The sequence below is a fragment of the Triturus cristatus genome, chromosome 10 (assembly GCF_964204655.1).
Source record: "Triturus cristatus chromosome 10, aTriCri1.1, whole genome shotgun sequence".
In the NCBI taxonomy this organism is placed as follows: domain Eukaryota; kingdom Metazoa; phylum Chordata; class Amphibia; order Caudata; family Salamandridae; genus Triturus; species Triturus cristatus.
The window spans coordinates 817,538,857-817,555,982 of record NC_140593.1 but is presented as its reverse complement, the minus strand read 5'-3'; the positions used below and the strand labels follow the sequence as shown (position 1 = coordinate 817,555,982).

General features: G+C 48.3%; 1 protein-coding gene across 2 annotated transcripts in view; it reads left to right on the top strand.

Annotated features, from left to right (window-relative positions):
* Positions 1-7,192: 7,192 nt before the first annotated feature.
* The window catches only part of NMRAL1 (NmrA like redox sensor 1), a 60,185-nt gene continuing 50,251 nt past the window's right edge, over positions 7,193-17,126 (top strand). Inside the window, exon 1 of one of the 2 annotated variants that reach the window (XM_085628409.1) lies at positions 7,193-7,377. In XM_085628409.1, the coding sequence (XP_085484535.1) occupies positions 7,341-7,377 (37 nt within the window). In that variant the 5' untranslated portion in view covers positions 7,193-7,340. The remainder of the gene's footprint in view (positions 7,378-17,126) is intronic. The other variant, XM_085628410.1, reaches the window with a different exon arrangement.

Sequence of the window (17,126 nt, the reverse complement as noted above, 5' to 3'; positions counted from 1 at the left end):
TGGTTTCACCTGAAAAGTTATGGACATGACTAGAGGGCCCTGAAGGGAACCATTTCACTGTCCATTGCTTACATCCTTACAAAACATAAGCAGTATGGTAGACCACATCCATAAACACAGAGCCATGGTGCACATTGTGTTTTCCAATTCACCCATCAACCAGGTATTGCAGTACCTCCAGGAATGGTACACTCTCCCACCCTGGAAACAACAATGCTGTTCAAAGGAAGACGAGAAAACAAAAGTAGCACTTCACTGGCAAACTCTGTGATGCTGGTGTATTTGGATGTAAAAAAAACCAATCTAGCCACTTTGCAACCCCTCTGTCTTACTTTATTTTGACCCCCCTGGAAACAACAATGCTGTTCAAAGAAAGAAGAGAAAACGAAAGTAGCGCTTCACTGGCAAACTCTGTGATGCTGGTGTATTTGGATGTAAATAAAATCAATCTGGCCACTTTGCAACCCCTATGTCTTACTTTATTTCGCCCCCCCCCTGGGAATAACAATGCTGTTCAAAGGAAGACGAGAAAACGAAAGTAGCGCTTCACTGGCAAACTCTGTGATGCAGGTGAATTTGGATGTAAATAAAATCAATCTGGCCACTTTGCAACCCCAATGTCTTACTTTATTCCCCCCGCCCCTGGGAACAACAATGCTGTTCAAAGGAAGACGAGAAAACGAAAGTAGCACTTCACTGGCAAACTCTGTGATGCTGGTGTATTTGGATGTAAAATAAAAAAAAACAATCTGGCCACTTTGCAACCCATCTGTCTTACTTTATTTCACCCCCCCTGGGAACAACAATACTGTTCAAAGGAAGACGAGAAAACGAAAGTAGCACTTCACTGGCAAACTCTGTGATGCTAGTGTATTTGGATGCAAATAAAATCAATCTGGGCACTCTGCAACCCCTCTGTCTTACTTTATTTCGCCCCCCACCTCCCCACGCTAGCAGCACCCACCGATCGCTAAAATTCCCCCTCCCCAGCCCCAAAACTCACCTTTACTCTCCGATGCGCAGGAAGCAAATGGCTTCCTGCGCCTCGGAGAGCAAAGGGGACACCTCCAATGACGTCAGCGCGCCTCGCGCGCTGACGTCATTGATAACGCGGGGGAGGGGGGCAGGGGGAGGCAGGGGAAGGTCTTCCCCTGCCTTCCCAGTTAAAAAAAAAAAAGATCGACCACTCACGGGGGGAGCGCCAGCGCTTCCCCCGTGGGTGGGTGTCATGACGAGATGGTCTTGTCATGGGCACAGCGCGACTGTGCTCCATGACGAGACCATCTCGTCATGGGCACAGAAGGGGTTAAAACCTGTGGGGTTGAGAACTGAATATGAAAATGGGAGAAGTCTATTTTGAAACCCTGAACTGTTTCGAGGACCCAAGGGTCGTGAGTGATTTGTTTCCAAACATGAAGGAAGTGTTTTAGTCGACCTCCTACTCTCTGTGTAGAAGAGGAAGGGAGAGGAGAAAGTGTACTTACTTGAGTTGTTAGAAGGAGTGGCTCCTCTGTTCCTGAAGCCTCTGGAGCGTGAAGATTGGCCTCGTTGAGGGAAAAAGGAGTAGCTTGATTGGGATTGTCGGTTGAAGCCTCTCTGTCTGAAGAAGGGTCTTTGGAAGTAGCGGCCGGAAGAACGACCCCTTCTCCCGGCCCTAGCAAAAACACTAGGATTAAAGACTCTTCGGATATTGGATTGAGCTCTGTCCAGGGCAGTAAAGGTGGAAACATATTTTCCAAGGCTTTTAATCAAATCTTCCCCAAAGAGGAGGCCGTTGGGGTTAGAAGAGGATTCCTTATCTGCCATGTCCCATAATTTTGGGTCGATTTTAGATAGAACTACCTTCCTCCTCTCGGTGTTCAGAGCTGCGTTGGCATTACCGAGGAGGATCAGAGTTCTTTGGCTCCATCCTCGAAGGAGTTCGATGTTAGGTTGAGAGGCATTAGTGTAACATTCCTCAATTAGGTCGATTAGGCGACATAGTGGTCCCAGCATATCAAGCATGCGGTCTTGGCATGTTTTAAGAGAGCGTTCCATGCCTTTTCGAGGATCCCTGCCCAGCTTAAACAAAAATTTAATGAGTTCTGGGTCTAGGTTCGGAGTTAAACAAAGCTTATTTTCAATCATGGGGCGAGGGCATTCTGCTCTCATAATGTTTCTAGTCTCAATTTCTAGGGGGTTTTTAATCCACCTTTTGATAAAATCAGAGACATGTTTTTGAGGCCACCATTGATTGCTCCTAGGGTGTTGTAAGTTTTCAGGGGAAAACATTTCTCCACCAAGAGGATCAAAAATAGTATCCTTAGAGGGATTTACGCCATTGGAGAGGTCAAAGTTGATGTCATCATCGACTTGATCACGGTCCAAAATATATTCGTCTAGAGATTCCTTAGAATCTATGTCATCAGGTAAGAGAGAATTGGAAGCACATAAAGGGTTTGAGCCGCTTGGGGCGTCCAAATAAGGTATGTCATTGTTGACAATTAGTTTAATTGGGGCGCGTAGGCCTCCCGATTTAATTGGGGCGCGTAGGCCTCCCGTATTAGTTGAGGTGCTTAGTCCTCCTTCAATGGTTGAGGCGCATAGACCTCCCAATAAATTTGAGGTGCTTGGACCTTCCATAGTGCTTATTTTCTCAATGTAATTACATTTCTTGGTTCTCTTACCTTCGGGTTTGTTTAGGAAATGATGAGAGGGGTAGATCGTAGGTTCTGAGTGCGATCTCTTCCCAGCAACTATTTTGTTGATAGTTTCTCTCATGCAGGAGTGTAACTCCTTATGAATAATTTTTTTAATATTTTCCTCATTTGAGAGGGAGGGGGGTATCTGGATTTGCGAATCGTCAGAGTCCGCATCAGACATTTTAAGCTCTTTTTTCTTTTTTAAATAAGAATTAAATATTAAATATATATATAATTAGTATAGTAAGTGTTTTAGATATATTATAGGGTGATGTAGCTAATTTGGTAAAGAAAATTCGCATAAAAGGGGCCAAAATATCGAGAAAGGGCAAGGAGCAGGTCGATCCACAAGGTATGATAGCAGTTGACAGTTGTTGCTAAGGAAACAGGGAGAGACGAGTCTAAAAGAGCGTTGACAGTGTGGTTCTTAAGGGGTTCTCCTCTAATGAGAGCCCTGAACCTTTACTTACTGATTCTTCTCCCCTTTTTTTTTTTTTTAATACATTACTTTTCCGTGTATTTGAGGAGAAGAGCAACTGTGCGGCCAGAATCGGCCGCACCGAGGGGCGAGAACGCGCGTGGGGCAACAAAATCAACGAGGCCAAATGGTTGTAAGCATGTGGGCGCCGGCGAGAGAAGCACCGGAGCCTCGAAACGTGAGGAGACCGAAGCGTCGATCCTGAAGCGGGAGAGTACACAGGAGCACAGACGAGGTGAGATGGGGCAGAGAAGGCGTCACGTTAGACGCGCAGCGCACCGAGGTATTCCCAGGCATGAGGGGGAAAGAAAGACCCGCAAATCGATGGGGGTACGATGAGGACTAGGAACACCCATCCAAGCCTGGGAGGCATCAGTGACACAAGGCAAAAAAACGACAAAAAAATGAGCCAAAAGGCCAGAATCAACGTCTCAAAAGGCAGAACATCATTAGGCAATGAATATAAAACATCAGAGTGTGAAATACACAAGAGCCAAACTGTGAGAAAACAAAGACAAGAGCAATGAATCAAAGAGTAATGAAAAACACAACTTATCTGTCTTGAAGCCGCATTTAAAAGAGGCTGATCTCTGTGCTGCCGTTGCCTGGATACACTTGTTTGTTCTAGAAGTTTTACTTATGATGTAACTTTAAAGTGGCTATACTTGAAGTTGGATTAAAAAGATAATGCATAATGGCAGCCTCCGGTCTTGTAATGAAATCAAGACACTCTCAGGAGGTATTTTAAAGAAAATGGATGGCACTATGTGTGTACGTGTCTGCTGACAAAGATTCATAAATAACGTAGGAGGGTTGGTGGGTGAGTGAGTGAGTGAGTGAGTGAGTGAGTGAGTGAGTGGATGGATGAGTGAGCAAAGATGGATGTATAGATGGATGAATGGATGGATGGATGAGTGAATGGATGGGTGAAAGAGGGTGGATGATTGGATAAAAGGGAGAATGATGGGTGGATAAGTGAAAGACTGGATGGATGAATGAAAGGGAGGGAGGATGGATGAAAGGGTGGGTGATTGATGTGTGAAATGGGGATTGAGTGAAAGGGTGGATAGAATAAAGGAGTTAAAGAGTTGATGGATAGATGAGTGAAAGGATTAATGGATGAGCAAAAGGGTGGCTAAAGAGATAGATGAGTGAAAGGATGAATGGATAGGTTTGGAGATAGATGGATAGGTTTGGCTATGAAGGGTGGACAGACGGAATGTTGAAAAACTGAATGATGGATAAAAGACTGAAAGAAGTCAGAATGTAAAGGTTAAATGGTGGACATCAGCAGGTAAATGTTAGGATGAAAGGATGAATGGATAGATCGATGGAAGAGACAAGAGATACCTTCTGGGGAGGGTCATGATGATTTGCTTCATGCCATAAGAGCTTTGGTTCGAAATGGGGGTATTTTCAGTTTCTTCCTACTCATGTGCTCAAAAATATATAGTATTGTGCCAAACAACAGCAATTAACAGTATAGGCATTAAGAAGGTGCAACTATTGCAAAAAAAGGAAATGTTAACATATTAATGCATTTCTCTTTAATATTGTGTAATGAGTTAACCTGCTTTGTTTATATAAACACATTTCTCATGGGTTTTGGTATGTGCTGCAACTAATATAGAAGTCGTTAAGTATCATCATGTCTTGCCCTTAGCCCCGCCCCCTCACTACTCCTCTAGCTCATTTTAATGAGTACCTGCACGTCAGGCGCGCAACACCCATTGGGATCACCGGGCTTGAGACCCCCCCTCCCCCCCCCTCATGTGTGTCAGCCCGGCTGAGACAGCCTCGCGGGCTGGCGTCCGTCTAATTGCAGCCGGACCAGAGTACTTCACAGGTCTTTAAAAGACCATTTACTCGTTAATGAGGCTTTTGTTGTGTTTTCACCCCTTCTTACAGCCACTCTGCCTGTGGCTGGAAGACTTGCCCCCCCCCCCAAAATCTTTTTCAGCCCCCCCCCTGAAATTTGGCTCTAGTTGCCCGCCTGCTGCACGTATTTGTTCCCACTTAAAGCACTGGCCCCCACTAAACTGGATCGATGATTTATCGGCGGATAAAAAGACCGCTGTAGCCCGCACGTCAATGCGGGACGTAATGCCACAGAGGGTCCACAAATTGGATATAAGAGACCACCCAGGTATTACCAGGTAAGCCTACTCGGGAAGGTACCGAGAAGCTTAATGTAAATACGGTGCTATGTAAAGCGCTCCAATACCTTCGGGTCAGTGCTTTAAATGGGCCGGTACTCACCGGTACTGAGTACCGGAACTTCTCCGTGTTCTCCCATTGAGTACCGGGACTTCTCCTTGTGTTAGGAGAGTACCGGTACTCCTAGTGGCATGCTGTGGTCAGTCTCTGGGTTATGGGCGCGTGACAGTTAATAGCGAGTGTATTCCGGCGCTAGGTTGCGGCTGCAGCCCTACACTCCGAGCCGGCATTTGTTAAAATAGCGCCTTAGGCGGAGAGAAATGTGGCGCCCTTGCTAATAGGGACTGCAATGAGGCAGCAGGGGGTCCTTTGTGAGTTGACTGGTCAGTCCCTTGATAAGCCGTGACTGCCCGCTGAATCCAAACGCCTCGGGACCTCCCGAGCTCACCTAACTCACCGATAGCTTAGCTGCCTCACAGTGATGCGTCTGTTGGTGTGTGCGTCAGCAGGGCTGAGACGGTGAAAGGAGCGCGAAGAAAGGGACAATGAGGTTTTAAAACATTGCCCAAAAGTCTAATCATAAAGGATTACAACAACTCTAATCTGACAAGTCAGACAGAGGCAGGGACATGAACAAGGCAGTCGCAAGATGACAGGGGTTCTGCTGCTGGTATTGCCTTAATGCGCATAGCTCCGTGCACCCCTCGGAATACTGGCGCCCTGGGCCTGGACCCAGCTCGCCCATGCTACAGGCCGGCCCTGCTCACACCCTGACAGTGCGACAGGACAGGAAGACGCGTGTGGTTTTGCTAGCTAGAGCTCTCGACATTGGGACTCAAGGTTGCAGCGCCATTGTCTGTCAGAGCGCCTCAGGAACCTTCGGCCAAGTTCGGCTTGTGTGTGCAGGGCACATTGGTCAATTTTTGCAGTTATATATAGCGCATACTTGGCAGGAGGGCATTAAAGTGCTTTACATGAGAAGCACAAGTTCTACATGAACGCATACTTTTTGTTTTTATGGCTCAGGTGAAATCCCAGCGTGGGCTCAACATCCTGTGATCCAGGGCAAATCACTTAAACCTCCTTGTGCCATAAAAAACAAAAGTCTGCTTTCGCGTAAAACGTCTGCTTCTCATGTGAATGCCCTCGGGCTAAGTTCACGCTATATATAATTATAAAAAACACCAATTAACAGGCGCGCAACAACCATTGGACTCACAGGGCTTCAGCCCCCCCCCCTTCGTGTGTGGCAGCCCGGGATGAGACAGCTTCCCGGCGCACACACAGCCGCATCCGAGCACTTCACAGGTCTTTAAAAGACCATTTCCATGTTAATGAGGCCTCGCTGTTGTTTCACCCCTTCTAAGAGCCCCTGCAGCTCCACTATGCCTATGGCTTAAAAGATTCAGCCCCCACCCCTGAAATTTTTCTTAGCCCCTCTCCCCCCCCCCCCTGAAATTTGGCTCTAGTTGCGCCTCTGCCAATTACACCCTGCAGCTATGAGCAGAACTTGGCCAAGGGCACTGGGGCACTTTACATTGAAGAAAATGCTGATAGTGTACAAGGCTGCCTCGAAGCCACGCCCCCAGACACGCCCCTCCCAGGCCCAACCCAATCAATTTGGTGAGTACCGGCACTTCTCTTTTCCATTTAAAGCACTGCTTCGGGTCGAGTTCGCGCTATATAAATATGCAACAAAAAAAATAAAAAAAAGATATGTCATAAAAAGCTTTAGTGACTAAATTCAAGGACTTTCAAACATCTGCCCGCGAAACTACGGCGAAGAACACATCGATCAATCTGACATCCACCATCCAATCAGCAAGAGGCCTGCAAACGTCAGAGAGTGACGTTGGTCCCGCCCCCTCGGTACGATATAGCTGCTGAAGAGCCCAGGGCGCGCGCTTGCGACCTAAGAGAGTGAGTGGGGGCACGCGGAGACCATCAGGCACAGACTCATCAACCCCACCGCTGTGTAGTCAGTGCGACGCTTCTGCCTGCGAGCATCTACCTGTTCTTCCACCATGTCGAAGCGCATCATTGTCGTGTTTGGAGCCACAGGTGAGAGAAAAGTTAAGAAAGAGACGTATGCTCCATTTCCAAGCGAGTGACGCGGACTAGTTGCCTGCGGCCCCATGTCGAATGACTCAAAACAGCGTTTTTGCATTCTGGACATGTGCGTTCTCTTTTATTGTTGTACGTTTGAGCTACCAAGTGCTAACATGCACCGTGCTGTTGCAAAATAAAGCACTGACTGGATGATGCTGACGAAGTTATGCGTGGTATAAACCCAGCTGACCAAACTTAACATGTTCGGTTGAATTGGTGTCACTTAGCTGCGTGGCTTCCTACAGAACCATATTTGGCATTTAAAAAAATCCAAATCGCTGCATTTTCTATTCAGACAGTCTTGTGCTTGCGATAGTGTGAGAAAGATGGTCGTATCGAGTTTGGTGCGCCAAGTGTAGTTTATTGACACTTTTTTGTTGCAGTTTTATGCAGGGCTCGAGTCGGGGTACTACGCGGGTAGACTGCGTCCCTCCACTTATTTTACCGGGTGGACGCTCTCCCCCCCTGCCCGAAAGATGGAGCCGGTACCCGAGTCTGCACCTGCGCGCGAATGATAACCTTTCAAATGCACCCAAGGCTCAGACTAATCTGCCCTTCAACCTCGCGCCCTCCCCTTGCCAGCCTTTCCCAGAGCACAGACGAGGCGCCAAGGCTTCAGGGAGCTGCGCTGTCAACACGCCGAGCATGTCACTTCCAGGGACCCCGACCAGTGCTTAATTTGTAAAATATTAAGTGCAGGTGCACCATTTTTTTTTTTTTTTTTTTTTTTTAGGACGCCATTCCCACTTTCCCATCTCCACCCACATCTTCCACAGGCTCCACCCACTTACTCTTTTGGCTCTACCCACATCCTCAACTGGCACTTCTGAAAGCCAGATGTAATACCCCGTGATTCCATGATATATAGTGGGTCATGTCCATCAAATATCCAGGTGCATTAGGCTTGCATAGTCATAATATGCACTATAACGTCTTTAAATTCTCAACCCACGCACTGCCCCTAGTGTACAAACATAGTCCAAATGTCGACCAACAACCACCATGTATAATCCAATTGCAGCCACATGAGCTCTGACACTACCTTAAATTTCCAACACAGCTCCAAAATGCACAAGGCTGCAAAATAATCTATTCTGCAACCCTAGGTAGTATACAGTGGTAGGTGGTGTTCACCCAGAGAGCTGAAGGTGTGATAGTGGTGCGTGTGCGCCACTGCTTTTTATAATAGGGTTCCTCTTAAGTGGTTGTGATAGGCACCCTCTAGCAAAGGGGATAGAGGATTCCTGCTTTGACTGAGACGCAGTGTGCTGTGAGTGAGGGAGAGCGGACTGCGTTTATTTCAGGGCTGGAAAGGCAGACCCTTCCTGAAAGCAGCCACCATTGGAACGGGGTAATTAACCCCTTCCAATCTACCGGCTCAGCCCCTCCTAGATTCTTATTATGCAAGGAGCAACGGGTAGTCAATTCAATCAAAGCAAATAGATTTTTTTTTTTGTACAGCAGGAATGCTGAACTCACAAATTGGAATGTGCTCTCGTATGTGATAAAGAAGAAAAAATTGGCTTTGAAAAATGTAATATTTCCATAGGATGACATAATTAGACCAGTGTATGGGTCATGTATATAACATTTAGGTCAAATGGATTCTTCAAGTTACCATACCTGGTAGTTATTTTTTTTTAATTTAGTTCTGCAGAGGTATCAATATGTGGATGGAGCCTAAACCCCTGTCTCAGTAGGACTATGAAAGCTCGTTTTTGTTAATGACATAAGGTCAAGCACCCTTTAAACTGTGAAGGCAGACACAAAGTCCATGTGGACTAGTGTATCCATGGGCTCTTAAACACAAAACGGCACTCTGAAGTCATAAGTTAAAGGTTGCCTCCCTCCCATCTGTGGTGCTGCCAGAGAAAAAAATAAAAACCTGTAAATTATCACGTATCCAAGTCCAGCTGGATGTAGAAACACAATGATCACAGCTGTTTGGAGGGCAAGCATTCTTTGTGGATGTACTCACACAAATTCTGCAGTCAAAACATGTACGCTGGCTACCAACATATGGGCTGAGCCAAATCCCCTCACCTGGTAGTGACGCTTAAAGCCCTTTTCTTAACTGATCACATAATGTTTGGTGACAGTTCTGCTTTCAAGCCAGGCGTAAAAACGGGTTAAGTTCTCTGAGACTACAGCAGGAACAGTACAATCTTAAAAATTGCTCGGTTGTAATAACCTGATGCTATCTCCTATGTATGGGCAAAATGTGTGAGCGCTTCAAATAGGATGTAGTGAGTCATTGTCTTCACCTCAATCATAGATAACATTTTTTTACTGTGCCCCCCCCCTCCCCCCCCCCACCACCGATGGAAATTGCTCTTAGCTTACGGAGACATTTAGTCCATTTTCTCAACATGTAACCTCAAACACTGCTCGTGTGCTACATGTGGCAATTTGCCCTTTCAGCAACCGGTTGCTCTTATCTCCTGCTCTGTGAACAGTGCCAGCTTCTGCAGGACGTTGCTGGCGGGCTCCTTTTGGCAGGTGCCACTCATTTACCCAGGAGCTGGTAAAGCTGTTGTAGCCACATTTGCACCATATGCTGTGGTCCCGGTACATGCAATTGAAGAGGTGGCAGCTCAGGGCGTGAGCATGCTGGTGTTTTGACGCACTGGACAGCTCCATTACTGCCACATGGCAACGTGGCTCTTCACAGCATGCCCACATTAACGGATTGCAGGTCAGCACACCGTCTGGGGTGGCCAGAAACATGGCTCCAACAGCTAGCGAGTCTTTGGGGATATGGTCCTGTAGGGTGGTCAAGAGGCCCTCAGAGCCATTGTCTCTGTCCACGTGGGACCCGGCCCAACAGGAAGGATATGCGATGGGCCAACATGAACAAGTTACACACGGAGGCATCTGAGCTGTCTAAGAGTCACCCAGTCTCAGCTGACCAGCACAAGACAGGCTGTCAAACACCATTTTGCAATACCTCACAGGCTGAGGCCGGCGCAGTAATCTCTCATACAATTTAGCAGACAATTTAGGATTGTCAGAAACATGTGCTAGGTGCGTGGACTGGGGGATCAACAGGGAGTGAAGGAGGAAGACATGGATCAGCAAAACCCGGATCAGTTGAAACCAACGAGGTAGACAGGGTGCGGCAAGCGCTATATATTTATAATCAGAGTAAAAGAGTTCACACTCCAGGCTGCACTTACTTTGCCCTTGCTGTGGCCTCAACGACTCCGACTTCTGATGTTGAGCAGCTGCGTGGAGAGACTGGTGCGCCTTATGTGCTAAACAACTCCAGCGCAAGGCCTGCCCCGGGCTGTTAACTCAACCGCCAGCTTCCCGGTGCGGTGGTTCGGCTCCATCCAGTGCTGGAGCAACATTTGTATTGTATTCATTTAAATTAACTGCAGTGTCCACGTAAATTTAACTCTGGCGGCAGCAGGACGTATGTGCTACAACAAAATTCGTCTTCTTGACCTCCTGACTCTGAGTCACGGAAGTTAGGAATGTAGCAAATATGCCCTGCCGCTCCCGGTGGTGAATCCTAGTATAAATGTTACATTAACACTTAGCAGCCACAGCTGCAGACTCCGAGACTGTCCCGGGAGCAGAGTGCAGGGCGCACTGCCACTCCTAAAATAGAATCAAGCTAGAAGTAAAATGAAAGACTGTCGTGGAAAAACTCAGTTTGGCACAATCTGCACAGCTTTCAGTGAGATCGAATCTTTTACGAAAAAACAACAATGATGCATGGCATAGCTGGAACAGTAAATTAAAATATGGTAAAAAAAACAAACACGTGACAGCCTGTCAGTAGCGCTGGTGCTAGCAATTAAGTGCCGGTGCTGAGCACCGGCTCAAATTAAGCACTGACCCCGACATATGCCCGTAGTTGGCGTAGTGTAATCCGAGGAATGGGTCCTGTGTATAGTGTGTTCTTGTGTTTTGAGTGACTGCCACTTATTGAAGTATTATACCTCTACTTGTATCTGTATGTATTCCCTGCATTTCAGACGGAGACCGGCAAATTTTGTTACGTCACTTCTGGTGACACCACCTAACTTGGAGCGTTCCCCCCACTTCTATTTTTTAGGACTTATGCCATGGTTTTATGCAATGCGAACCTGACCCGAAGGTATCGGAGCTCTTTACATGAGCACTAGTACTCTTCTTTTTTAGGTCTTGGCTGTCGAAAGCAGCGCATGCGCTGCTCTCTGCATTCAAGAGCTTCTTGGAATCATTTCAGATTCCGAAGCTCTCGGAGGTGGAGTTGAAGCCCCGCCCATCTTTCTAATTGGTTCTAGTCATGTTGCATGCAAAACGTAGGCTTCTCATTGTAAAGGAGGCTTCTTGGTCCCACCTTGTTTCCGCCTAGTCTCCTTTTGGCCACGCCCACCGAGATTTGATCTTTTACTGGTGGCGTGACACTCTCTGCTTCATTTGTCCCCACGCACTTTTTTCATCTCTCAGCTTTGGCAAAGGCAGCCGCATGTTTAGTTTCGCATCACACTTTCACTTAAAGTGAAAGCGCGATGCGAAAGTGAACACGTGGCTGCCCACCAGCGCCGTGGTTTGTGTTTGGCAGATCTTCCTTCCCTCATAATTACAGCCGCGTGTTTAGTTTCGTCTTGACTGGTTGTCTCGCGTCGGCTGGCGTTGTTGCGGCTTTTTCCCTCACCCGCTGGATGCGCTGTCTGCAGCGCGCCTCAGGCTTCATGTACCGGAGACCAAGGGGTCAACTGCGTGCGCGGTCTGTGGCACCAGCCATGCCGTCTAGTATTTTCTTGGCGCTGTGCAACGGTGATGAGGGGGGAGTAACAGGACACTGAAGATGGAGGGGCGGCTTGGAGTGTGACTGGTCTCCTTAAAGTGGCGGGGGTCTTTTGTCGGGGGCTGTTGCTGCACCTCTTGAAGTGCGTGGTGGGTGGAGTGGAGTTTGGCCATTAACCACTGCTTTTGAAAGCGCCCGTGTGGTCAGTACTGAGTACCTGCGCTTCTTTATTTTGACGCGGAGAGTACCTCCACTTGCCGACACTGCTGCACTACATTAGATGGGTGACCTTACTAGCAAGTCTCCTGAGTAAACGGGTCCTCTAAAGAGTGAGTACCCGCACTTCACTGCCCATTTTTAAATCACTGCCATGAACGTGTGTATTGTCGGTTCTCCTGACCTCTATGATGCTCTCTCAGTGGTCTGTTGCAGTGCATGCATCCCACAATGGGCACAGATTTCCTTGCCAAAGGACTGGGACAGTTTCCTTTGAATCGCTTTGTCCGGTAAGTTCTTGGCTGTCGTGCTGGGCCACGCGAAGGATCGATCTGCCTAAACCGTGCGGCGGCCTCCTTTAACGCTAGATGTCCTTTTTACATTGTTCTTTCGTCCGATTTTCATTCAGTAAGTGGGCAATGTGAAATACCATGGACTGAAAATGAATAACACGGGTAGTTTGTTTTGTGTACAGGGACACATGAGCTAGTTTCGGAAGCGGACAGATAATGATGCAGTTTGGTGTACCAATCCACCAATACTATTGCTTGTCATGAGAAAGCTGGCCACTAGCAGCAGAAGAACTGGGTAGGATCCTGCAGCAGTGTGGCCTTTACCTCCGTGCAGTCGGCTTCAGTTTACAAGAGCTCAACAAACAACTATTTGTAGTCCCCTAGGGGTACAGATGGAGATTGCATGTGGCTTTGAATTTGCTCCTGTAGACCTCTCCGGCTGTCACGTTAGATGTGAGTAAGCTGACCCACTTCCAGTTTGATCTTTCATTTCTGGTACTTGTAGTCCTGCATGTCCACGGGGGGCAAAATGAACAATATATATATGTTTAAGCAAATACCAGATAAGTCCTGGTACTCCAGCGCTGTACTGGATAGGTTAAGAACCTCAGGGCCAGACTGGCCGTAGCGGGCACTGGGCAATCCCCTGGTGCGCCGCAGGCGTGGGGGCCGGTTTTGGGCCCCTGGGGGCCGTTTTTATTACAGGGCCGATTTTGCAGCATAGCTGCAAAATCGGCCCTGTAACAAAATCGCCCGAAAACCGGCCCTGGCAAAGAGCTCGGCGGCACCCCCAACCCTCCGGAAAGGGGGGAGGGGGGGGCTGCCGAGCACTTTGCCAGGGCCGGTTTTGGGTCCCAGTCCGGCCCGGAAGAACCTCCATGCTTGTGTGACTGTACAATATATATGATTATGCTGCAAAATAATAACTTGTATTGGTGATCACTAATTGACCTTCAAACTATGGAATTATTTTGTCCACGTGGGGTTGCGATTAAACCTAAGCGGTTAATTCATGTCAAAGGTTTGAAGGTTCACCGCGTGTTATTGCATTGAAACAAACCAGGCTGTTAAGTACATATTGTTCTTGATGGCATATCTTGTGGGTTTCTTGATTGGTGCAATTGCACATTTGCGTCAGCCCTAGAGCTCTAGGGACGTATGCTGATGGAAAGGGAAATCAGTTGTTCCATGAAGGTCCTGTTTAGTGATGTGAGGGCTGAAGAGATCAGTAAGCATGTTGCGGGGTGCAAGGCTTCGCCGAAGGCATTAAATGCTTCACCCGGAATACACTGGGCACAGCTGATGACCCGTTGGCTTAAAGTCTGCATGAAGGTTGTGAACCGAAACCTACCCTCAGGCCTACCTCGAGTCGGTGCCCTTGGCTTCCGGAAGTAGGGGATTTGGATTTGCCCTGCACTCCGTACCAGAAAGGGATGCCTTAAGGCCATGTTTAGGGTACCGGGACGTGGACTGTGCCCAGAACCAACTGGGTGTGGCCGAGGTCCATGCCTAGCAAGCTCTGGGACAAAGTTGGCAAGAATATTGAAGGTATTTTAAGTCAATCGGTACAAAACTATGACAAATACACAAAAAATATTTCACAAGGGAATTATGCTAGTAAGACCATCTATGATTATCCTCTATGATTGGTGATCAGTTAATGTAATAACAAAAAAATGCTTATGCTGAAGCCGTAGTTAGCTGGTTGAGGCACAGAGGAGGTTAACATTCAATTGAACAAATTTAACGTATTTGGCTACACAAAGAAGACTAGGAATCTGAGGTTTAAGTATAGTCGATTTATTATGCAATCGGTTCAGAATGTTGGTACGTCACGGTAATATCAATGAGATACAAAATTACAATAGTTTAAGTTCAGATTTCAAAATAAGTGAAACTCTGAAATTGAAGTCATGAGACCAATACAATCACAAAGATACAGATGGTTACTAATAAAATTCAGTGTTCCTTAAGGAAACCCAGATTGTCCTCATTAAGCAGAAATAAGCTTTAAAGTCCAATTGAATTTAGGACTGTAGAAATCATCTACTCTGAATTAGGATAGGAACAGTACTAAGCATGGGTCTCTAGAAGGCTCGGGAAAATGTAGGAATGTGTCCGCATTGCAGACACTTCTGTAGATGTATTCTAAAAGGGAACTTGTATTAGCATCAGTACTTTTTTTTTTCATTTTTTTTTTTTCAAAAACCTTTATTGAACATATGAAGCACATACACAGCATCTCGCCTACAACCATACATGGCCGGCAGCAGTTAATGATGTGGAAAAAAAGGCAAAGCAAGTGTACACAGCGGGGTGCCAACAACCCATATGGGCCGGCCGCGTCAATGAGCAGAAACGGATATCTCTGGTTTACGAGCCAAGGGGACCCATTCTTCCACACCTTAGAACAAGACAACAGTAAGAGCCACACCGTGGGGACACAGAGGCAGCCAAACTAGGGCAGCCCAAAGGAATCAGGCCAAGCAGCGATCTAGGGACAGGGCACTTCCACAGACGCGCCAGGACAGCAAGGGACATCTCCCCACCCCCCCCCCCCCCCCGACCATTCCCGTTCTCCCAGCTGTAGGCACAGCGCAGCACCCAGAGGACCACGCCCTCCCCTACAGGCGTCCCCACCACAAGCCAGTGCTCGCAGCGCCAGTACTCGACAGGGCGTGGGAGGTCATTGCCGGTAAGCCACCCACCGTCTAGCCAGGAAGGGGCGGCCGCATCCGGGGTCAGCGGGTTGCGCAGCAGGTAACTTTTCAAGGGCCCCCATATATCCCGAGTGCGGGAAGCCGCTGGGAGTAGGTCAGAGTACAGGGCCAGCTGATCCTGCCAAAGTATCATTGTTTCTAGCCAGTCCTTAAACTTAGGCGCCCTCCCCATGCCCCACCTGCAAGCCACCCTCCACTTAGCAAGGAGGAAACTAAATGAGGCGAATCTCCTGTGCGCCGCCGGGAGCAGCTCTGTATAGCCCAGTATACCCATCAACGGGGTCGGCAGCAACGTCGTATCTAGCATTTTCCCAACCGCATCAAATTCCTGCCCCCAATAGTCCTAAAGGGCAGGGCAGCTCCAGGCCAGATGCAGCACATCAGCGTCATCAGCGCGGCACATATCGCATCTGGCATCCCTCCTCAGCCCATACCGATGCAAGCGGGCAGGTGTATAATAGTATCGCTGTAAATATTTAAAGTGCGTGATTCGCAGTCTGCGTGCAGCAGTAGAGCCATTCGCGATCAGAGGTTTCCTGTTCTAGTTCACCCTCCCATTTAGCTCGAGCGTCGCTATTTGATGGGCTCAGTTCCACGTAGAGGGACCGATAAAGGGTGGACACCAGATGGGACGCGGTCCGCGCGCCTAATAGCGTGTGCATCTGGGGAAGCATTGGTGGTTCCTGCGGGTAATCCGGGGTACAGGCCCTCACTCCCTCTCTCAGCCGGGCATAGAGGAACGTTTCCATGGCTGTCGGCGGGGGGTCATCGCACAGCTGTTGCAGCGTACCAAATTTCCCAAGTCGGTATATATCCCCCCCCCCCCCCCCCACGTTCGTATGTCCCGCTGCTTTTTAAATTTTTGGAAGATGCCCTCCTGCAAGAGGGTCAGCCGGGGGTGGTAAACAAGTGGCAGCCGGGGGGAATAAATCATGGGGGCCTGCAGTCTGCCCGCTATCCACCGCCACGCCCGCACCGTGCAGTCTATAGTTGTGTGGTCTCTGTCGCGTTGCGACACCGTCTGAAACACCGCCCTCTCTATCGGGATGGGGTCCGCCAGCCAATGTTCAGTAGCAACATGCGTGGTGTATTTTGGACCGCGAAACCAGTAGTGCGCATAGTGCACCTGCGCGCACATGTAGTACAATTCGAAGTTGGGGAGCTCAAGTCCCCCCATCGCGTATGGCCTGGCCAGAGTCTCCCATTTTATGCGAGGCTGTTTGCCGCCCCAAACCAATCTCAGAAGTTCTGTCCACAGGGTAGCAAAGAAGTAGCGTCCCGGATGTTAGGGAATATTTAGAAAAAAGTAAAGGAACTTGGGCAGCACCACCATCTTAACCAGGGAGATCCTATCCGCCATTGACAGTGGCATTGCTATCCACCTCGTGATCGTGTCACGCATCGTGTCAATGGCGCATCCGTAGTTGTCCCGAATCAATTCCTCTGTCAATGGCGACAGTCACCCCCAGGTATCGAACAGAAGTGTCGCACCACTCCAGTGGGTAGTCAACCACACATGGGATGGCGGCCGGAGTAAGAGAGAGTATCTGAGATTTCGTCCAATTAATCTGCACCCCGGAGAGCCCCCCAAACCGCACAAACTCCAGCAATAACGGGTTGAGGTTACATCGCGGGTCCTTAACATACAAGGTGACGTCGTCCGCATATAACGAGATCAGGATGGGGCGCAGCAGGCATCTCCGGGACTTCTCCTGATGGTACTGGCGCACC